The sequence below is a fragment of the Pyrgilauda ruficollis genome, unplaced genomic scaffold, assembly GCF_017590135.1.
Source record: "Pyrgilauda ruficollis isolate IOZ18807 unplaced genomic scaffold, ASM1759013v1 scaffold12, whole genome shotgun sequence".
Taxonomy (NCBI): domain Eukaryota; kingdom Metazoa; phylum Chordata; class Aves; order Passeriformes; family Passeridae; genus Pyrgilauda; species Pyrgilauda ruficollis.
Window position 1 is genome coordinate 7,443,896 of NW_024510321.1, and position 24,396 is coordinate 7,468,291.

At 36.9% G+C, this 24,396-nt stretch overlaps 1 protein-coding gene across 3 annotated transcripts in view; it reads right to left on the reverse strand.

The window, feature by feature from the left end:
- Window positions 1-1,129: 1,129 nt before the first annotated feature.
- The window catches only part of ESYT2 (extended synaptotagmin 2), an 81,081-nt gene continuing 57,814 nt past the window's right edge, over window positions 1,130-24,396 (reverse strand). Inside the window, exons 11-23 of one of the 3 annotated variants that reach the window (XM_041487129.1) lie at window positions 23,583-23,631; window positions 22,859-22,948; window positions 22,246-22,341; window positions 14,758-14,820; window positions 12,778-12,852; window positions 11,941-12,027; window positions 11,036-11,185; window positions 9,634-10,022; window positions 7,442-7,540; window positions 6,774-6,905; window positions 5,339-5,444; window positions 4,399-4,448; window positions 1,130-4,276 (exon numbers count right to left, since the gene is read on the reverse strand). In XM_041487129.1, coding sequence (XP_041343063.1) covers window positions 4,231-4,276; window positions 4,399-4,448; window positions 5,339-5,444; window positions 6,774-6,905; window positions 7,442-7,540; window positions 9,634-10,022; window positions 11,036-11,185; window positions 11,941-12,027; window positions 12,778-12,852; window positions 14,758-14,820; window positions 22,246-22,341; window positions 22,859-22,948; window positions 23,583-23,631 — 1,432 coding nt within the window. In that variant the 3' untranslated portion in view covers window positions 1,130-4,230. Of the gene's footprint in view, window positions 4,277-4,398; window positions 4,449-5,338; window positions 5,445-6,773; window positions 6,906-7,441; window positions 7,541-9,633; window positions 10,023-11,035; window positions 11,186-11,940; window positions 12,028-12,777; window positions 12,853-14,757; window positions 14,821-19,334; window positions 19,437-22,245; window positions 22,342-22,858; window positions 22,949-23,582; window positions 23,632-24,396 lie in introns of all 3 variants that reach the window. The other 2 variants (XM_041487122.1, XM_041487138.1) reach the window with 2 other exon arrangements.

The window sequence follows — 24,396 nt, forward strand, 5'->3', positions numbered from 1 at the left end:
CTGGGATGGGCCCATCAAATTAATACCAAAGCCATCTGCAGGAGTGCCTTGCACAGTAAATTCTGCTCTCTAATAAGGTCTGTGAATAGAAAGATGAGCACAAGCAGTGCTGATCCAGGTACCACTTGTCTTGCAGGACTGAATAGAAGGTTTGATCTTGACCCAAGTCAGGAAAATGCTGACACCTGATCAGTACTGGCACTGCCAGGGAGTGTGCAATCCAGAACCATCTTGCCATGAGGGACATGTGGAGACAGCTATGCTTTTCCTTGGCTTTAGCTGCCTTCCCACTGATTAGCAGATGATTTTTATTCTGCTAAAAAAGGGACATATCTCCTTTTAAGGAAAAAAAAAAAACCCAAACCAAGGTGGAACATAATTTTGTAGTTAGTAATATTAAAGATTATGCAGTTGGGCCCATTCTAAATGGGATAGTGCCTGGTTGATGAAGTTTTGCAGCTTTTACTTATGGCTGGTGAAAACTGACTGAATATTATGAATTCAGACAAGCTGTAATTATTTATGGAAAGAGGTTATCATAATTAATGGTAGAATTATAACTAATTATAAATTAATGCTTCATGCAGGGAGCATGATTTCCATGGCAGTTTTTCTGGAATGGATAGAGGATAGAACACCCTTTTTCTTATTTATGCAGTACATCATTATATTTTTCATCAATTAGCCTTACCAACGTAATGAAAGAATAGGAAAGAATGCCATTGGTAGAAAGCTGCTGATTCTAAATCTAAGGCAATTAAATAAAGTTCTAGGTCCTTTTGAAAGATAATTAAAGACAATTAATTAATAAGTGCTAGAATTATGACAATTTGTTCAATTGATCAATTTAAGAGAAAAATAAAATTTAGACACTGAAATTGAACAAAGGATGTACTGTTCCAGAACAACAAGCACAGAAATCCCCATGAAGTGTCCTGCACTTCTCACTCCACTTTCTCTCATGTAAGATCCAAAAATCTGCCTACAGACCTTATAGCAAGGCTCCTTAGGTTACAGGAGTCTGGATACAGGACTATTTTAAAAATCCAATTCATTGTATTACCAGTTAGAACAGGGATATGCAAGAGAGGAGAAGGGGTCTGTGTGTAGAGGGAAGCAACACGCCGACTTCCATACGAACCATTTATTGAATAAATACATGCATCATAATGTAGAATTACATGAGCAAAAAAGGCAACCTGTACAAAATTGATTACCCTTTGTTCTCATTTTAACTCTCACCATTTGCTGCAGCTCTGATAAAGGATTCAAGACAGAAAATTAAAACTTTTTTAGTCCACTTCCAAGTGATATGCATGCTGATTTGAGTTTGAGTTATACCACTGCTGTAGTTAAGAAAGCTGGTTTTCTTGTCAGTGAAGCAGAGTAATTCTAAAAACAGTTTCAATAGTACAGAACATGTGTTGGTACATACAGGTAACAAAGCTTATTTTTTAACCATTTCTTAAACATCTTCATATGTTCATATTTTAAGGCACAGGATAAACAAGAACTACATGAAAAGCTATCAGTTGACATTGAATAAATGACTTGATAGTGAGGTGCAATTTTTGCCCAGAGGCAAAATTGTCCTTCCTACTTCCATATAAATGGAACAACTGGAATTTGGTAATACAAAAGTTGCATCCACTATCCAAAGAATCAATCTCATCTAGGCACTCACAGTCTGATCCAAATTCACTCAGAATGTTTCTGAAAATCTGGCATCCAGAACTGATTATAGACTATGGGAATTCTAGTTGCTGAATTGCAATGACAGTTCAACTTCTTTATTTCAGATTCCTAAATGGAAAATGGGATCTCTAAGAACCAATCCCTAATTTTAGGTAGGGAGCTATTTTGAAAACCTGCCCTATATTCTTTATTCAATTACTCACTTTGTGCTATTCTTTCACATTTGCCTGAACACAGCATTATTTTCCATCTTGAGACTTTAGAAGACAGAAATGTTTTTTGTTCAAGTGCAGTTTTCTGTCCCCAGACTTCACTTAAGACTTGAAACACTGAATCAGTTTAACACCCTGTTTGTTGGCTGCAGATCAAACTCTGTGCAGCTGCTGGCCAAGATGTAGAGCAAAAAATCCTTCCACCTCAGACTGAAGAAAGGCAAAAGACAATTATGCTGAACTGCCACTCTTAGACCTCATTTATTCAGATTAGCATTTGGAACAACTGCATTAAGAACAATTCTCTGTCTTTCCATTCTTAACATCTTAATGGAGAACTAGCAAAGAAAATATATATTTCATAATGTATTTAATATGAAGAGATGAGTGAATATATAGCTACTCATACATTTCAATATACAGTGAAGCCTTCAAATGGAAATGTTTTCTTACAAAGAATCTCTATTGTCCAGCCCAGTGACAGCAGTTACAGTACAATTTACAATGTAAGATTGTTTGATAAAATTGTCATGTATAAAATGTGGCAATGAGAAGGCCATCACCGTATAGAGGTGTATGGTGCAGGTCACACATAACCATAACAAATGTTCATATTAAATTGAATTTAGACAAACTTAAATTTTTAGACTTGAAAAAGACAAAAAGCTACATCTATGGTAGGCACTTTGGTACATCTAGTAATGTAGGCAAATTCTACATCTAGAGTTAAGGTTCTGTCAGTTTTCTTACAATAAAGCTAATTTCAGGAGTTTATCATTCTGCTTTAAAATTCTTTCTTGGCTGAGACATCATTCTAGAATCGTAGCTAAATAATATACTTTGTCTAATTGCATACTTCTCAAAGGATGAGGACACTGGCTTTCCAAAAGCCAAGCTGTTCTCTTGGATTCTTAATGCACATTTTTCTAACAGTCTGAAAAAACTTAGCAGAAAAAGAAAAACCAGTTCTGAATACAAAAAAGAAGTCCCATAATTCATAAAATTAGAGTTATGAGCTCAGCTGTTGGGGCTGATAGTCTCCCTTCAGATCCTGCCTGCCTGGATCAGTCTGTGCTGATGGTGTGTCCCTGCTGCCTCCTGCCCAGCCCATGGCAATGCTTCAGGAGAAGGACAGCATTGCTCAGAAACCTGCCTGGACCACTGATGTGCATTTTGTTCATACACCAAACATACTAAGCAGCAATGAAGCAACTGTCAAGGACAGTCAATTTCATCTCAGTTCCCCACTTTCTTACCTACTGGTGTTCATTTGAGGATTACAGAAGGTATAGCATAACATACTATTTTAGCACAGTACTGTATAATAAAAATAACATATGTCTTGTACATATGCCTGCTATGTGAACTGAACTTGCAAGCTGATTTGTCTACTTATAAATCAGTGAAACATGGTGGTATGGACAGTTTAAAGTGTTTAGACATCTTTATCATACAGAAAAATCCATGTCCTCATACCTTCAAAAGATCACGTCTAGTACTCCAGAGTACAAGAATAAATAACAAAATCCAACTGAACCTGTATAATAAAACTGTACTGTTTGTTATGTTTACTCCATTAAATGAAAACTCGGATTAAGAAACTGTTATTTGTGGACCTCATCCTGTATTTATACAATATTTATAGAATTCTCTTTTTTATTTATAATATTCTATAGCATGATTTCCCAATAATACATTTATATATAAATATTAAAATGTTAATGTTTTATACATTTTAAGCTAGCCCCACTGGGCCAGAAACACAATAAAGTAAAATGTTTTTCTGCAGTTTCTTTTTGCAGAGTATCACAAAATGATTAAGACCATTGTGCTGCAAAGACAAAGAGATTAATCTGAAGAAATTAACATGCATTTAGAAGAAAATATCTGCATCCTTGTCTAATTTTCTTCTGAATTCAAACCAGCATGAAAGAATTATAAAAAAATAGTATATATTTACATGGTACAGTATACCTTGGTGAGATATAAAACAAGGCAGGAAAACAGCAGAACATGTTCTTTTCACTTTCTAATAGGTACAGCCATCATAAAGATCAATTTAAATACAAAAGGTTACTTTACTGTACTATTGCACATTACAGTAACACATAGAACTGTTTAGCAAAATAAAATATAAAGTTTAACAATGAGGAAGGTTATGTCTACATAAAATGACAAAGTGTTATAAAATTATTGGGGATGTGTCTAAGAACTAAATCAGTAAAGCTATAAAAATAACATTGGTACATCTCTGAAAACAACGCGTTAAAAATATATAAAGGTTGGCAAAATTATGTGTGAGGAATTCCTGGTGTCCATGGACCTAACTTGCACCCTGTGGCCTTGTACCATCTTCTGTCAAATCATACCTGAAAAAGAAAATACCAAAGGATTGGTTTTTTTACATTTAGCATGTATTATTAAAGCTATTATTAACACAGTAGTTGTTAGTATGTAGTACTACTATTAAAAAAGGAAATGTTATACTTACCACTGGGTCCAGCCTTTAGCAAGTTCTTCAGATGCCAGAGGTATTAATAACTGTGGAAAGTTAAATTACCAGTCAGTGCACTGTGTGTGCCTTTCATTCTATTAAAGATCAAACGTGACAATCCCGTGAACTACAGTGTCAGCAATGCCATTGGTAAATGATGTATTTTATATCCTTGTCATCACAGCTCGCTGCTATCTGCCTAAAGTTTCAAGTTGCTGTTTTTGACCTTAAAATCCATACCCTTCAGTGGTACAGTCCCAGAGCATGTCACAGCATGGCAGTGGCAATCAGCAGGTGTGTTCCTACTAACAGCCTTCCAGATGAACAGGAAAATTGAGGACACTGCTCACCATGAACTGACCATGAGTCTGTATCTCTCTCATCCTCTTCACAGAGCTCAGATATGGCAATTTGAAAGGGTGTAGGAATTTACTATTCCTTTTTCATGCTCCAAATCACGTGTGTAGCAAATCGAGTGATTTAATGTGTGCCTATAGAACACTGAAGTTACAAACACAACAGCTGGTGTTGGCATTGGGAATGTCTCCAGTAGCAGCTCTTTCTCATGGATTTTACAAACTGGGAATTTAATTACTGTGTGTTTCCCTAAGTACTCGTTTGTCTTTCCAGTTTTGTCTGAACATTTTCTGAAATACTGCCTGGTTTCTACTGGTTCTTTCCTTTCTCTGACAGCATGATTAGAAAGTCTGACAAGCACATTTCTTTTGTTACTGTGAACTTACCACTCTCATCTTTCTAAGTCTGGCTCTGCAGTTTGGTCCTTCCCTTAATGAAGCCTGACATCTAAGGCACCTGTAATTTTTGAAAGCTTCGTACCTGAATCAGGCTTCAATCCACACTAACTCATATGTCAAGAGGATTTTTCTTTTATATAACAACAAGCTGTATTAACAGAATTTGCTTATTGTCAACTTACTTTGCCAAGCAGCCCTTTATCTTTGGACAAGAATCCACCACTGTTCTTCACTGCTACATCTAGTGTTCTTCTCTGTACTTCAGGCAGGGAAACACTGAAATCAAACCTGACAGGCAAAGAGATGCTTTAGAGGGAATTCTACACCAGAGATCCAAGTTCAGTTCCTACAGCCACTCAAATCAAAACCAAACCATCTCCCTCCCCAAACTAAAAAATGAGGTCTGAGACAAATGAAGAAAAAAATCCCAATGTTTTGCCTAAATTTTTTCTTGAAAACTGTGATTAATATCAACATCAAATGTTTGAGACTTCTGTTACCTTTGGCCTCTAGAGGCCACTAGTAAGATAAAACAAACACATGAACAAGACAAAAGGAAGCAAAGATCAAGCACCGACTCTAGAGAAAAGAAAATGTGGAATCCTACTGTACTGACAGCTCAGTATTAGCATTTTCCAAAAGGAAAAGACTGGTCAGTCTTACTGATCCTTGGTACTTGATAGCCAGAGCTCCTTTTCTTTCCTTGCTGGCTAAAGAGAACTATCAAACATAGCTTTTTGCTAGAGCTGAAACTTAGACAAAGTCAGGACAAGGTTATACCACAAACTAAATCTATTTGTCACTACAGTTCTTAAACAGCTTTATTGCTTTGCAATACATTTCCCTTGGAAAGGGCATGGTGAAATAAATCTATTACCTGGAATGAACAGGAGAGATCTGCACTACTGAGAAAGGAGCCTCTAACTAATGATTTACAGATCTGCCTTGGACAGAAGGGACTGAAGTGGTGTTTTCTCTGAGTTTATTTGCTGTCAGTAGAGAAAGGTCTTTATTGAAAAATGATGGGTGGCAGAGTAAGGGGCAGACATGTGAGTGAAACTACTATCAAAAAGATGAGTGCAAGGATAAGGATTTTTATGCAATATAATACTGCATAAGCTGGTACAACTTCCAACATATGGGCCAGGATATAATCTACAAGGAAATTTCCTGACTCCCTGGATGCTGAGAACTGCTACAGAGTGACTGAGCAATGTGATCATGCACAGGCAGTGGCTGGCAGCATCAGCCAGGCACTCAGCCCGCCAAGCTTTCTGGCAGGAAGGGAGATCAGCAGCACTGGCCAGCTAAAGGCACTCGTGTTCTCACCACCTGCCAGGAGAGCAAATCCTGCAGCTGAGCTACCAGCACAGGGGCATGGAGCTCATGTAGGAAGGCAGAAAAGACACAAGTGGCTGCTAACAGCAAGAAGGGCTATAGTGATAACAGGGAATGGAAGGATAGAAGAGCTGTTACAGCAGAAGAGAAAAGTATGATTAAGTCTAATGCTGACAACCAGGAACTTAAATAGCTCACCCTTCAGTAAGCACAGAAATCTTGATTTGACAGCTTTGTAATTACATGATACAAAACTACTACACATAGTTTAGAACTTACATTTGATCAAACACTGGGTTTAATGTCTTCTTTGATACATGTGTTTTTCTTCTTCCTGATCGTCTCTTATCAGGCAATAAATACATTCGCACGTAGGGATCGGATCCTTCTTCAGAAAACGCTATCAGATTTCTGGGAAAGTGAAAACCAAGGAAAAGCACTTAGAAAATCAACACGACATTGCTGAATATAAATGTCTACACTACCATCACGTAATTTAGTACATGAAGCAGTTCCCCTGCACAAAATATGATGTGGAGTGACTTGTACAAGACCAGATGACAAGTAAGCAGAGAGCAGAGGTAGGAATGCAATGTTTCCTAAATTCTAATTTGAAGTTTGGATATGGCTTTTTAGAAATCATATGTTTTGGTCATTCCATAAAAAAATCAGTCTCTTAGAAACAGCTTTCAGATACTGCTGATAAAAATCGGAATGTCATTTTCATTTAAAATCTGACAGAGGCATAATAGACAAATATAAAATCAGAGCAAAAGCTTCCACAAAGTTTTTCCTGATTCTGAGTACAGCTTTGTATATTTTTGTATTTATGCATATGTTGTTTTAAAAATAATAAAGATTAACCAATCCACTTAAGAGTAAGTCAGGATAGGACACACTTTATAATGAAATATGCCCAGATATGAAATTGTGTATTGTATGCTCACCTGCAGGAATGCACCACCACAATCAGTTTGTTTCTTTGTGAACTATGACGAATTGTTAGCTGAATCTGTCCTAATGGAGATTGCCCCAGAGTTGTCCCACTGCAGGAAAAAGCAGAACATTATGCTTAGTTTTTAAAATACACATTAAAAGTAAGCCTTAACTGAGCAGCTTTCCCAGAAATTATCCATTTAACTTCTCTAGACCAATGGGAAAGAAGAGAACATGTGTAAATGTGTGAGCATATCCTCATCAGATTCTCGTACTTCAGTTCCTTGGCCAACAACTCTGCTCTCCAAAATAGGCCAGGTATTCTTGTCGTTAGGAATATGGGACTTTATTCATTACAAGTAAAGAACTTGCTTGCCCTAAAATAAACATCAAAGCAGCATCTAGAAAACTGGAAAGAATAATAGTGCTAACTGCAATGAAAACCTCAGGCATGGGCCATTCTTACCTAAGGCCAGAAGCCAATTAGAAGAGCAGCTCATTCTTTTCTAAATTCTCGTATCGTAGAAATGTAGATATCCTTGGCACTAAAATAGTGATCATTTAAATCTACTTCCTGTCATAAAAGCTCAGTATAAACACAACCATTTTACTTTTCTATAGTTTGTATCACCACGAAAACAAGATTAGAAAAAATTTACACTTAAAGGTCATGTTTAAGTAAAAAGCAAGCACCATGCTGAAGAACTTGTGTTTTATGAATGGCCAGCATATGCAGTTCCCTCATCTCCATGAAATGCTCATTTTAGTTTGTGTGAACTGACTGTAAGTTTTTTCCATATCACACAGGACTGTATGTGCCATATTTGCCATTTCTCAGTCACCCAAAGGATATCTTATCTTCAGGGGAGAAGAGTGTCTGTTTTGTGAATATCTACTACAAAGTGATTGATCCATTAAAATTCGGAAGTAATTCACTTTAAAAAAATAGAATGAAGATTTAATTTCAGTATTTTCTTAGTTGAAATTAAAAAAAATAATAATCAAAGTATGTGGTCTGCAATAAAGAGCCTCATTACCTGCAGCTTTACCACTCTTACCAAATGACAAAGTATGACATTTGTGCATTGCATGAGGAGTAGTACTTCAATCTTTGTCACAATAACAAACTCTAACTCAGTTTTGGACTAGGAGAGAGCCTGACAAAGTCAAGACTAGTTAGCATGTGACTATGAAGATAAATGGGGGTCTGGAGCACATAAGCAGGTGGTGTACTTGTACAAATTGAAGAGAGAGCCAACAGCAGACTCAACTGTAGCCCTTCCATTACTTAAAGCAGACACTTTAGAGAAGACAATTCAGAATACTCATGGCTGCACACAGTAAAATACCAAGAGACCATAGTCAAGCTGCAGCAAGACAAATTTCAATAGAAATAAGGAAGAACGTTTTAACAGTGGAGTGGTTAAGCACTGGAGTTGCTGAACAAGCTATGGCATCTCGATCCTCGGAGATAACCAAAAGTTGTTTGGGCAAGGCCCAAGAAACCTGATCTAACTTTGAAGAGGAATCTGCTTAGAGCAGAGGGATGATCAAACAGAGATTCTGTCCAACCTCTATGACTCAGTTGATTCTATGAACAGAACAGAACAGAGAAAAAGATGAATTGGTTCAATCCCTTGCAAATAAAAAATTAAAATCTTTCTACTTAGATTCACAGAGAAGCTTGATGAATAGGGAATGAATAGTTTCCAGTCTCCTACTCAGAGCAGGATGGCTGCTCAGCTGTCTGTACTTGGTAAGTATAGCTGCCCACTGAGACAAGTAAAAAACAAATTGAAGAATTTAAAAAAGCATGTCTGCAGCAATCTTCAGTGACTGCATAGTAACTGACTACCCATTTAACATTCTTTATAGTCTAATATCCCTCTGAATTATTTTAAAAGACCAACCATTTCCAGCTTAATTGGCTTCATTAGTGCTAATAGCATTCAGTGGTGAAACAGGCAACTACTGCCATGAAACTACAAAGTGCAGCTATGAGAAGTGGGACTTTATCTAGCAGACGATCACAATGGTAAGGAACTTCTAATTGCAGCTTCTGTCTGAGATACCAGGAAGAAGCAGAAAATCCCAAAGACTGAACAGTAAAGAACATTTCTGACAGGTGAACTAAGCACTCTTGCTTGGTGGCACTCTGTGAATCAGCTGGGATGTGCTGCAGAAGCCACCAGTGAAGCCGTACTTCTCGAGCTGCCGGAGCCTCTGGCGCAGCTCCTGCGTGGCGATGGGCAGGGAGATGTCCGAGGCGATGCTGGGCGTGGGCTCCTTCACCGACAGGTGGCTGGGCGAGTAGGAGAAGTTGGAGGCGTGGAGACTGGAGGAGCTGCGGCTCAGATCTGTTGGCCACTGCGGGCTGGCATTGGGAGGCTGACTTTTATCAGCTGTGTCAGTCTTTTTATCACTGTCAGTCACTGGGGATGCTGGAACGGGCTTGTTTGGATCAGATGTTGGCGAGACAGGAACCTGAGGCTTAAAAGATGATTTTCTTGCATCTTTGGAAAGAGACGGCCTTTTTACTTGGGCTGAGTGTTGATGATCTGGAGATCTTGCCTGCTTTTCAAGAGAAAGGACCTGGATACAGGAAAATACACATAATGTTACTATTTTGTAGTATAAGAAACAGGAACAAATTACAAGAATACTGATTAGTGACAAGTTGTAAAGCTGAGACACCGAAGCAGGACCAAAACCATTCACAATTACTAACTCTTCACTATGAAATGCTTTACATGACAAAACACATCTCTACCTTCTTCATGGCAACTGCAGTAACTATAAAACAATGTAAAATTCTCTATTCATTAAGAATTATTCTCCTCATTATTCCCTTCCCATTTTCTACGCACTTCTGGTGTAAATGCTATTTACTCTGCAGTTCTAGCCATCTGGAAAGATATTCTGTAATTTTTTCTTCTACTCTTTTGAAATTTAATTTTACATCACAATTTTTTCTCATTAATTGTTCTTACTTTCTCTTTTATACATTGCTTTAATTTATTAATGACACCTAAGCAACAAAGTGCCTTAGAAAGAAAAATAATGTAAGTGTGACAGTGTTTGCAAAGAGATATAGTACCTTACTAAACCAAGTAATTTAGATGGAGAAAAAACAAACTAACTTTCAGGTATGGAAGTTTTGTTTTCGAAACTCCAACATGCTTGAAAGCTGGTTTGAATTGTTCCAGTACTATGCAGGTACTTCCTTTCCTTATACACTTTATTTTTTAAAACCATCAAAACCTCAGTTCCATTTCTAGATGGAGGCTTTTTCACTGATCTGTAGCCCACTGAGTTCAAAAGAGATTTGAAGGAATTCAGGTTCCAAACATGATTTCCAAGTCTAAAATCACAGGGGACCTTGGTTCTAATTAATGCAGGTGAATGTTGAGCATTGTACAGTTTTCAAATGGAATATATTTAAATTAGAGGCTATCTCTGTGTACTGATAGCTCTGCACAACCAAGACACTTGGCAGGTGACATCAAAGGAACTGCACTGGCTTCTTCAAAAGCTGGCAGACCAGGAGTCACCACAGCCCCAAAATATGCTTTCAGATGTTTGCAGTGGGAAAGGTTTTAGAGTACCCTGAGTGCAATCTTCATGTTTATAGTGCTGTTGGGACCAGAGTTGCTCAGGTGGAATCGCTGATGCATAGTTAAATCTTCACTCTCTAGCAACTGGCTTAGAGGCAGCTTGAAGTTCCCCAGAGAACACTGGTGTTGTTCATCCCTCACCTGAAGGAACACGGAAATTAAGTTACTTTGTATCATCTGCTTTGTAAGAATTCAAAGAAAGAAATTACATTTTTATTCAGAAAAAAAAATACAAACAATATGGAAAGTAGTTTGTTCTTAAACCAGATTTCCCTGATTTTAAGATTACTTTACATTGAAGGAGGAAAAAACAAATATACTCAATGCCTTGTTTCTTCAACCTTACCTTCTACAGCAAAAGTAAGACAGAAAAGTAACCACCACCACATCTACATCTATCAGACCTTTGAGCAAAATAACTACAGGGTTTCCAAACTGTCCGTGTGAAAATGAATTCCCACAGCTATTAGAGAAAGGGTGACTAAGACAGTCCTCATTTACACTTCAGTCTCTTAAAACTATGTAAAGGACATGTCAACAATGTAAAGGGACACATATCCAAAGTATTTGGATAAAGTGAATACTTCCTTGGTGTGAGAGAGGAAAGATTCCTAGTTCCAAACTGGTATACCAAATTTACTTTTGGATTTTTTTTTAAATTAGAAAAGACAATCATTAACTATGTTATTCATATGAGAGCCTGGTTATAGTCTTTCTTCCTTTTAGTAGTAAAGGGAAATAAAATTTCATTTCCTGGTCTAAAAAAATACTTTAAGTATAATTTGAATCATGTTCACATTATATTTAGTCTCATTTCATAACAGCCTTCAACGTGTGACTTTTACTGCTGCAACATCTTAGAAAATAAAGGTATCTAAAGACAGTGAGACACATACCTCAACTTCAAGATCTTGTCTTTTGGGATTGTGTACAAAGAAAGTAAAGTTTTCCTCCCATACTGGTTCATTGGTCTTGTATCTAATCTGAAGTTAAGAAAAAAGGAAGTACACAAATTATCAAACAGTTTGTCTAATAGAGGTGGTGTTAAGATATGAGCACACTTTTCAGTTTGGTGTTTTATTTGGTGTGTGCAGAGAAGGGCAGCAAGGCCCAGAAAGGACGTAGAGAACAAGTCTGATGAGGAACAGCTGAGGGAGCTGGGCTTGTTTAGTCTGGAGGAGGCTCAGGGGGAACCTTATTGCTCTCTGCAACTCCCTGACAGGCAGCTGCCTGAAAGGAGGCTGTAGCCAGGTGGGGGTCAGCTTCTTCTCCCAGACAACCTGACAGGACAAGAGGAGACAGTCTTAAACTGCACCAGGGAAAGTTTAGCCCAGACATTAGAAAAAAATTCTTCACAGAAATAGTGACTGGGCACTGGATGGGCTGCCCAGGGAGGTGGTGGAGCCACCATCCCTGGAAGTGTTTAAGAAATACTGGATGTGGCCCTTTGTGCCATGGTTTAATTGATAAGGTGGTTTTAAGTCATAGGTTGTAATCCGTGGCTGCTTGTTGCCAGTTTCAGTTCTGGTGCTGGATGTGGCCCTTTGTGCCTTTGTGTTTAGTTGATAAGGTGGTTTTAAGTCATAGGTTGTAATCCGTGGCTGCTTGTTGCCAGTTTCAGTTCTGGTGGCAACTTAGTGTGTGCACATGTTCCATGGTTTGTCAGCCAAATGCCAAGCTCACTGACCTCCCAAATATGTGAAGACAGAGCCAAATCTAGAGAAGGAACTTACCTTACTTTCCTGCGCCTTGTGTCCAACTGACAGCAAAACAAGTGGGTTGGGATTGCTGTTTATTTTCTTTCCTGACTGGTAAAGAAAAAGCGAAAACTTTGCCTTCAGAATAAAGCAAAACCTCTCCCGTCTGAAACTTAAATGTTTGCATCTTAAAATACAAATCATATGCATTCTACTACATGCTTCTCTATTATTCTCAGTATTTTATTCAGCTGGCTGGAATGGCAGACTAGTGAGTAGCTGGTGAACATACCAACATGAAGGCATCCAACTACCTGAATATGCTGAAGCAAAATGCTACTAATAAGCAGGAGTTTTAGACTAATTTCCCTTTTCTTTAAATGAAACTGGTAAGATGCAAATTCTTATCTTTTAATGAGCATTACAATCCCCAAAGCTAATGAAGCATAGTTAAAACTGCCAAATGAATATTGCATGCAGATGGAAGATATGAAGAAAGCACAACTCAGGAACTTTATATACAGTGCTGTAGAACTATTAAATTGGATGTGGTATCCAACACTGATGTTCCCTACTTTTCATTTTTGGGAGAAAGAATATGCACTAAAATGTATGTGAGGGATATTTCTACAGTTTACCAAATACTCTTTATTAGAGAATCAACCATCTGCCATATCTGAGCCTTGCTCACCAGCTGTATAGCATTACATCAAACTGTGAAAACAAACATCAGTTTAGAAACAGATTATATATGCAAAGGAACATTCCAACTACAGGTTTCTTTCATGAATTTCAATTTAATCTAACAAAAATTCAATTCAGAAAGAAAATTTAGACATGAAAGTTAATCATCTCAAGCAGGTGTTAATGCAGTTTAAAAAGCCTAGAAAATGTAGGATACATGGTTATTTTGAGTTCTACCCTGTAGAAAAGTCAGGTATATCAACAGAAAGTTAGTTAAAATCTTGATGCATGTAAGGTCACAATTACAACCAAGTGATTCAAATATTTTGTATTTTTAAATTAAGAAAGTGCATAGTTTAGATATATTTTTTGATCTGAACTTACATTTTGGACATCATACTTCCACTAATAATTCTCAACTTTAATGCCACATACTGCTTAGAACCATACTTTCCTTTAGAAATAAAGCAGTTAAGAAAGCACTCCTTTCTTGGATGAATGCTGCCTTTCTTTTTGTATGACTTTTAATAAAAAAATATTAAGCACTGAATACAAATGTTTACAGGACAGAAAGAAAGCCATACTACACTGCAACTGATGGTGTTTTAAAATGGTAGGTGACATTATCTTCATTTTTTCTTTGTCCACAAAATGGTGCCTGAAACTTTCTTCATAAAATGATGAAATTACAGGAGTTGACAAAAGACCCTATCACTTATGCTGATATGTGAAAAGGAATAATTTTTAATTCAAATTAAGCAATGTGCACACACATACAATGTACCTCTAACACCAGGTACTGACAGACTCATTGTTGACAGCCTGTTAAAAGTCTGTCCCTTGTTCAAGTTCCTCCAGCTGAACATCAGCACTTTCCAAGTTTGCCTGCCAAAAAGCTGGCCCACATTTCTTTAGCAGTCATATAAAAGATGTAAAACCTACTAAAAACATCTTGCAGGAACAAGATTATTCCAAAGCAATCATTCAGGGCTGAGTGATAAGGTATCACTCAGTATGTAAAAGATGCCTTAGCTTTCATGTCAGCTTCATTCTTTAGTTACTACCACAAATCAGTTCTCAGCACTTTCCCCAGTCTTCTCAAGCAGCCTGAACTCCACTAATCTGATCTAGAGTTCAAATTACCACAGAGCACAGTATTTTAACAACATCCTGACACTGGCTTCTTGAAATCAAATTCAAGTGAAACAGAATTACACTAAACATGTATCTGGCAATAGAAATCCCATCCAGTGTTGGAAGCGGAGTGTTGCAGGCATTCGTGCATTTCCAATGACTTTTGTGACCTTAAATGGACAACTATATTAATGTTACCTTCAGGGCTTTCTGAACAGCAGCCTTCTTCAAGCCATCAGGGTTAAATTCTAATGGATTATTCTTTTAAGTCAGGAGAGAATGAACATAGGAAGGGTTAATAAGACATGCAATGAAGCAATTTCACTAGGTTAATTAATTATGACATGACAACATAGGACAAAGCAGGGGAAGAAAATCAACCTAAAAAAAAAGAAACCAAAAAAACCCACAACATCTTTCAAACAAAACAAAACAATGAAGGACCACCACCACAACAAAAAAGTCTGACAATTTTTTTTTCCTCTTCTCCTTTGGATATTTTTATTCTGCTTTAAAACTAATATACCAAATTTCTGTCTGCTTGTACTTCTCTGATCATTTTTTTTTACCCTAGTAAAGATAATTCACAAAATATTGTTATTGAATGCCTGATGCCCTAGAACTGCCTTCTGAATTATCCTTTTTAGAATTTGTTTGAGCATATTTTCACAACCCAGAAGTTTCTCTGATGATAAGTCAAGTAATTATGCAAAGGAATTCTTTTATAGGAGAAATTACAACATCTAATTGATAGGGACTTATATCATTATAAAAGTTAAAGTTCTTTAAGCCTCTTCAGAAAAGTGATGCAAACACTGCATGCTAACTAGAATGAGGGTCTGCTGCTTTACTCTGTTGAATGAAGAGATGCAAATACACTAAAAATAGGAATTCAAACTGGCTAAGCAGGACAAAACCTCTGACTGCTTTCCATTAAATTTGGAAATTTTAGATTCTTATTTTAAGATTAATATATTGTTCTTTAAGTGAGACAATAATGTCTAGAAAAATTTGCATTCAATTCATAAGAAATCATTTCAGAAAATAAGATTTGGAAATAAAGCAGACTTCAAGTTAGTGTACTTATGGCTGGCTTTTTCTTTAGAAACATATTTCATTTTTTGTTTCAAGGAATAATTATTTTTTAGAAGCTGTAGATTGTGGCAATAAAAAAAATTGCATAGTGGCCTTTCAAAATATTCTGGTTTATGAACAGGAACTGGTATTAATGCTTTGCCAAAAGAAATGCCTTTCTGAAATGAAAATCTAAGTGACTAAAATTTGAAGAGATTTAACCTTTATGCAGAGATACTACTTTGCAGTTTCTTTTGAATGTCATATACTCCAGTTGGCCAAAATATTCCAAAGATTATTGGCATCCTGCTTGAAAATTTCTATTTCAGAATGAACATACAATATCCAGGACAAAATCATAGAATATTTTGAGCTGGAAGCAACCTACAAGGAACATCAAATCCAACTCTTAAACTTGAGAGAACCAGAAATAAGGTTTGACTACTTTTGTGGGGTATTTTTCTTGAACATTATATTTCTTAAAATAAAATCAAGGAATTGTCCACAGTTATTTACCTGATACATTAGGAACTTAGTATTGTACTCACAGAACCTCAAAGATGGAGACTGCACACTATCCCTAGTTGAAACTAATTGAAACTAATTATTCCTATTAACTGCTAATTATAATAACTAATTATCCTATTAACTGCTTTTCATTAGGAAATTTTTAAATGCTCAACAGGTACATTCTTTGCTGGGGTTGAAGCACTGTTTTCTGACAAAGATAGAAGTGTCACTTTGTTTGCAGCAATTGTGGATTCCCGTGGAAATGTTCCAAGCCAGGTTGAATGGGGCTTTTGAGGAAGCTGATCTAGTGCAAGGTGTCCCTACCCATGGCAGAGGAGTTGGAAGGCGACCATCTTTAAGGTCCCTTCCAGCCCAAACCCTTCTGTGGTTCCATGATTTACTTCCTAGGGCAGAAGTCCCTTTCTCTGCTGCCATGGTTACTGTCTCTCTCATCATCAGTGCTGTGCTCCAGACCTTAAATTGCTACAGCCAAGATCAGGGCCTTGGTAATGGCTAAGTAGAACAAAAAGATTAGACCATGCTTCTCACAGGCTGCATTCCTCTTTTCTACACAGAGCACAATGTTTTCTTTCATAATAATATGACACAGCATGACTACAAATCACTTTCTGTAGAAAGATCTCTTTTCAAATCTCTTCCTTTCTATTTCCATCCCACATTTATAAGGATGCAATGACTGTCCTCTACAGAGAATTACCTGATTTTTTCAGGTGGCATCTACAATTCACCAAAATAATTTTGAATGTTAAACTGCCACTCAACTTACTGGACTTTTTTCCTTCCCATCTGCACCTGCATATTCAACACAAACCTTTCCCCTCCTATATTATTATTTCAAGGAATTTTAGAAGTCAAAACCAAACCTATGTGATCATGCGTAAGGGCAGGCAACCACTGACTCCTGGATTTTGAGAATATCTCAATTCCTCTGGAATCATAGCAAGGACAGGCCAAGAGGGACATCAGCTGGGGCAAATATGTTTAAGCCAGGCCTCAGGTTTCAAGGGAAGAAGCTGCAGGTCCATGAAGATGGTGGCTGAAAGGCTGGGAGGAAGCAGACTCAGAGGAGTAAAGGGGATACTCAATATAAAAAGGGAAGGTCTTGCTTTGGGTGACATAATAGTCTTGTTATGGTTCTGAGTGTCTCTGCAGTAACAGGAAAAGAGATGGGTTATCCAAGAAATACACTGATAATGACACAGTGGAATTCTCTAACAGCCAGTGAGATTTGCAGTAAATCCTATTAACAAACCCATAAATTATACAAGTAACAAAGTCGTTTGTTATTCAGCCAGCTCCTGATTCAATATGCTTTGGAGAATGACTCATTACTTCTTCAGACTCACTAAGTGTTGCTTGGGGTATCTCTGAGTGCATCCTCACTGGAAAACCAGAAGACAGTCACTACCTGTAAGAGCTCATTTAAAATTTGGATAATTTATAAATTACACAGACCCCAAAACTGTTATGAACTACTGATTATCATAAAACTCGTGTTACTTTTGGAAATTAAACTAACACGTTTTTTATACCTTAATTTCAGCTAAATCAGATTTGCATGGGTGAATGTCTTGGTGTCACAAACCTAGATTTGCAGCAGTGAAAAAACTATCTAGAAAGGAACAGAGATCACTCAGAATTTTCCTCTCCCCACAGGACGTGAGCTCCCTTTTCAACACTTCCCCAGTAACTCATGTTCCACATGAGACTGAGCTTGCAGGTGTGAATGTTTGTGCAACAGCCCATGTGTAAGGATGCCCTGGGAACAAGTGCAGTTCTAGGGCTGCTGGAGCTCTTTTTATCCCTGGGCTACTTCAGAGCTCTCCTGTCCCCGGCCTTCAGCCACACCCCTCCTCCTCCTCTTGCAGCAAGAGCAGCACCCAGGACACTGCAGAGCCAGGCAGTTCCCAATGCTGCAGAAGGGAATCCAGACCCAGCTTTCCTTGAACAGCTGCTGTTCCACTCTGCCTCACAAATCCATTCAGGGATTTGCAAAGTTTTGTCTGATTTCTAAATACATGCTCTGTACAGACAACCTGTCTTAGCACAAAGATCCTAAGACCCACAAAAACCATCAGGTTTTACATCCTTAATCCAGCATTTTGATTTTTTTTAAATAATAACTAATTTAAAGATATATCTGGTATGTGTATAACTAAAAGAAGTAGCAACTCCTTAACAGTTTTAACACCAAGATGATGGAACTGTAGGTTATTAATTGTCTTTCTCATTCATTAATTTTTAACAAGATTATAGAATGATTATAACTTTTTAGATACTTTAAAATTAACCTCTACAGAGAAACTAACAGAAAGGATTTTGTTGGGCTTTGGAAAGGTGTTTTAAAATTAAGGATTATAATGTAGCCAGCCAGTTACAAATTTATCTGCACAATCTCCAAAGACAAACCCACCTCTCTCTGGCAAAAAGATATTTATTCTGAAAAGATTCTCAGTCGTTTTGAAGACGCCAAGGTTGTACTTCCAGATTTAAGTGTAACATACTCAGAGGCTCATCAGCTTTTAATAGTTTTGTAACATTAAATTCAAGCAAAAAATATTACTTGTTAGTTCACCCTAGCCTGAATTCTCCCAACTACAGACTAATTTCCAAAAAAGAAAAGGAGCTTGGGAATTTGCAAAACAAGGAGCATCATGGAGTGAGATAGAATTTACAAGGGAATTTATAGTCTGGGAAGCACAAAGAACTGCACCCATTTTTAAAACAACTTGAACCAGTGTGGAAAGGTTGCAAGTTCTTACAAACATTGAGTGTGTCACCTTTTGACAAAACTATTGGTTGCAATATTTATTATTTTAATTTCTTTGCAATAAAAGCCAACAATTAACCAGCACGCAGTGTGCTAGCACAGTATTCATTTTATTTCTCAATGAATCAGCAATTTAAGTCAAATGTAAGAGCTTTTACAACAAACTTATCTTGGGTTTTATCATAAAAGGTTAATTACTTACCCAATGATATGCTGATCAATGAAATTTAAGTAGCCTTTAAAATGCAATAAAAATAGCACAAAAACAATGCACACTTGTTGAAACCATGCAGGAAAACAAATTGCATGCTCTCATTCCACTAGAGTGAGTGGCTTTAGTAGCACTAATCCACACTCTGGCAGAGAAAAGGTACAATACAAACAATACCAGAGAACTCACAAATAGTGCTCTATAGAGTGAGGTAGTGTTTTCACAAAAGACTAGTCCCGATGCTCTCCTCTCTTTTAAGTATCCACACCCAAAGTTTCCCTCGTAGATACTCTTAGGAAGATGGAAATGGAAGGAGAAAGCAGAGTGATGGGATTGTGGCAGAATGAATGCATAAGCAGCTTTACTACACAGAAAAGTCAAGGAAAATAGTCAAAGGATTCCAGAGAAAACAGCAGGTAACAACAAGTAAGTAATTGTCATTACAAATAGTTTCATCCATTAAATGACTTTCTGTAGCACAGCAAGGTGGAATGCTTTTTAATTTATTTTTTTTTAATTAATTATTCAAATATCTTAACCCATTTTCCAGGCTCACTCTTGATAGTCCAGATTTATATGGCAGATCCAACTAATGTTTACTAACTTAGAAACCAGCCTTCTACATCATTTCTATTTCTTTTCCAGATCAATCATCCCAGTGTGCCAGAAACTCACAACTATGATGCAAAAGAAAGGCCTGTGTTGTGGTAACTCAACACTGTAACTCCAACAAAACAAGGCTGAAGGCATGACCTAAAATGTACCAGTGATAAGCATTCACTTAAGGCAATTTTCAAGGTAATTAAAAGTAATTATTCATGTAGAAAACATTTCACTGCAATGTTAAAGTGGTGCACAAAATTCTTCAAATTATTAATATGGGTCAGTGTAATTTTAACCATTCTCTTTGAATTCTCTCTTCTCCATAAATACAAGCAATCCAAGAGATTAATTTGCTATTTCTCTACATAACCCCTACCACTGAACTTGAGCAAAACATGAGAAACCAACAAATCTCATGTTTAGTCTTGTAAATGTTGCTCCATATTAGAATCCTATGGCCATAAAAAAGCTCTATTTACTACAATTAACTGCAGTTCATGTAGAAGCTCCATGACATTGTCTTTCTAGAATGTACAGGAACCTTTTCAGTTCTCCTGCATAAAAAAGTATTCCCATGGCATTTCCCCCTATTTGACATAACTGTGACGCCTTTCAGTCTCTGGTTTTAGAAAATTTGATTTAACACAGTATCACATCATACGTTTGTAGTAAACTTGTACATGGAATTTACAATTGTTCCATGTTATTTTCTAATACATTCTTTACAACACCGGAAAGAAAATGACTTGAAGTTAAATATTGAGTCATTTGTTGCAACTGCTTTTCTGGGCTGGTAGAGAAAGAAAAAAGTAAGAGGATTAGACAGGTCCCACATTATGACCATCATTCTCAACCCACCCAGCCAATTCTTGTACTGTAGACAGAATATCAGATGCAGCAACAGAAAATTCAGGATGCTGTTCCCAAATCTCCTAACTTGTCTGCTTTGTGCAAAGAATTCCCCCTTTCTACGCCCTAGAGTTTAGAGATCTACTGATTAAATGCACTGAAGTTAAAATGCTGTCTGCAAAAAAGATAGAACTTGAGACCTGCAACCTCATCTTTCTAAAGGAGAGAGATAATGTTAGAGAATGTTTGTTTAAAACAAAAACTTTAATTTATGACAAAGCCTCAGTATTTGCTGGAGAATGTAACATAGAGCTATGTGGAAAAGACTGGAATTGGTGTAGGAGAGAACTTTACACCACTTATTTAAAGTAAGAGGCTTTAGTGTATTTTACCAAACATATTACATTTGTAGCTGTTTCAGTAAAATTCAGTAGTTGAACAAGAAGATGCATAAATTGGTTCAACTGAATCTACTACACAAAATAGATGGCAGACAGACTCTTCCTATCTGTCGCAGTACTCTGAAACTGATGCTAAGCACACCATAATCCTATTCTGTTCTGTTCCTGCTTGCTCTGTACTGTAGTAATTCTATTTTTTTTTCTTCTAAGTTACAGATTTTGCCTGAATTTAATATACAGTGAGGTTAAAAAGGAAACATGAGGATCCATTCCAAATGAGTCTTTTTAGCTTTTAAAATAGCCTAGAAATACTGCTTCCAAACTCTGCTCTATACACCCTGGAACAGACATGAAATCACTAGTCAGTCATGTAAATTGTTTGGGCTACTAAGGTTTCATTTGTTACCACTATGATTTAACTTACTTTTAACCTAAATTTCAGCAGTCACATCTGCAAAATGCATGCAAAAAATCCAAAGCTTGAAAACTGTATTCTCTGATTAATATTTTAGTCATCACTTCCAGAACAACTCATCTAACAGCAATGCAGAAAACCAGCAAACTCAGTTAAGTTTCATGTATCTCTTTATGGTAGAGTTAACTTTATTACTGCTATCAATTACAACCAGGAACAGTACTTTACTAATCTGAAATAAACTGCAAAACAAGTTATTTCACAGTCCAATAGGATAAATCCATAGAGAGAGAGAACATGACTTATTTCTATGTTTTGCAAAAGCAAATAAACCACCCGGCAAAAAACAATCTGGTAGAAATCTCACACAAGTATTCTGGCAGTGTAACATCAACTGCACAGGACTGATTTCATGGTGAGGACTTCAGTACCTCCAAATCTCCAGCAATACCCTAAGCCAAAGCAAGCAAGTTCACCTGAACTTATGGAAGTGGATTGTTCCTCAGTTAGTTCCTTAAAATTCCTCATGCTAATCCCATACCATGTATGGAAAACATCATATAATAAAAACATGCAGCCTTTCAAGTCCAGGAAAGGAGCATTCTTTAAAGAAAAACCACAGTGATTAAAGAATCATGTTTTATTAAATATATAGCTAAATACTATGCTACTAAAAAAGTGGACCTTACATTACACGTCTTGAAAGGAGAGGAATTATAGAGAAGATGGCACAATGTGTGTTAGTAAAGCAGTGTCACACTACCAAGCAAGACATGCTGGGAGTACCCAAGAGACTCTGTGACAGAAGGGTATCCATGAGAACATAACTTACAGGCAGATTTCTTGCTGAGTCCAAATACAGAATAAGCAATGCAGATGAGAGCCCATCATTAGCTTGGTCCTTATCAGCTCTAATGCTTGTTAGCACCTAAAGCAAAAACACACTGTAAGCCTTTCTGGAAACCAAGTATTACTATTTCTGTCCCATTTCTGAAAAAAAACTAAACCAAAAACCATCTGCCAAAAAGCAAATATTCACAAATTCAGAGCATGAAGCATAAAAAATAAGTTTGCAAGACTCATATAGACATTTCAAAACCATTTGCATGGAAATTTGCACCCCACTTCCTACTTATTTTTTTTAGATCGGACAGATTGTAATACCATATCCATCTTTACCTCCCAGACTAATGAAATCTCAAACAGTAACATTAAGACAGAAGAAGAGAACCACAAAAGCATTTGAAAATCTCATTTAAACCATTGACACTTATAACTGGTTTGAGATTTCTAAAGACAGACAGCTTGGAATAAAGTTACAGGTTTCTCCAAATTCACAGCAGCTAGAAATCTGGTTACATACTTAACAAATAAACAAAAAAGTCACAACAAAATCACCCCAAAACAATTAAGATTAGATGGAAAGTAATGGGTTCCTTTCATACCTTGTCTAGATTGTCAGCAGTTGGCATCAATGTGAGCCATTCCAGTTTTAAATGCAACTTTCCTTTGGACACTTCATCCAAAGTAAACCACTGAAAATTAAGCAAAGTAATGTGACATAATATGGCAAACAAATCTATGATTGCAATTATTTCTTCAGGACATTTAGGAAGCACTAAAGTCTGCTAAGAATCTCTCACAGGTGAAGTCCACATAACCTGAAAGATCTGATCCATGAAAATGTCGTATTTTGCATAAGGTATTACAACACAGAATGAGAAAAGACAAACATTATACATTATATGATAAAAGCATCTTTAAAATACCAAGAAAATTCTTAAAGTTCTGTAAAGATGTTCTGGTAAAACAAACCATGCACAATGTTCCTATAAACTCTCTCTTACATATAGGACAAAAATTAGTCTGCCCAGCCATTACTATTCTCTTGCAATAAAACTTTCACTGAATATCTAAGTTACCATTTTTTGCATTTGCATAGGAGTAACCTTAAAACCCCAAGACCAACAAAGAATGTCATTATTTTTCCAATTTCACCAGTTTAAATATTTCTTAAACCACTGTACTGATCATCAGGGCATCTATTTCTACAGCATTGGGGTTATTCTTGCACATACAGGAATTATGCCCAAGAAAAAAATAATCCAAGGACAACAACATGTACAACATATGGGCCTTGTTAAACCAAAACTTACTGAACTTGATTACCTCATCTAGAAGACGCTCTTTTTCAACTTCAATTAAATCAATCATCAAACTAGAAAAAGAGAGAAAAAGAAGTAGTATTTTAGCCAAGAAACAAAAGATCTAACACAGAACTCAAGCACCACCCTGTGCTTGCTGAGTATCCACTGAGATCAAAAGAGCAGAATACTATTCTTTTAGCACCTAATAAAAGAAGGAGCAGTGAATGAAATGGCTGAGCAAAGATGAGTGCAGGATTTCAGGAAAATGCCTACACTAGAGCCCATTTTGTAGCCATGAGGGCAACTGGCACAACATAACTGACATATATATGACCTAGCTCTCAAAACAGAGAGCACATCCAAACTACCCACTGCAAATAGCACCTGGACATATGCTATGACCAAATTCATGCTTTGGCAGTGTCTGGCAGAGTTCTAGTTCACACAAGCTAAAAATGTAGCAGGGAAGGAATCTGCTAAAAATTAAGCAAAGCAGACCTCAGCATGCCAGTGCATGAACATTTGCCTGGATTTTTATTTTATTAGTACAGATGTACACATTATGTCACTTCCTCCCACCATTCCCTAATCAGTAAGATTAGGGAAGTGCAAAGAAAAAGAAGCCTTTGTACTATCTACTTCTTTATTTGAATGAGAAGCAGGTACTGTTGCTCCTGTTAAGAGAGGAGCTGGAAAGGCAAGGAAGCTCTGCTCTGTATGGAAAGCAACAATGGGAAGTTCCAAAACTTTGCAAGAAATAAAGGTGACAAATTATTGGAGAAAGAAGCTGGCTAAAACCCTGAAATGTTTATGAGTAAACACCTATGGAGTCAAAG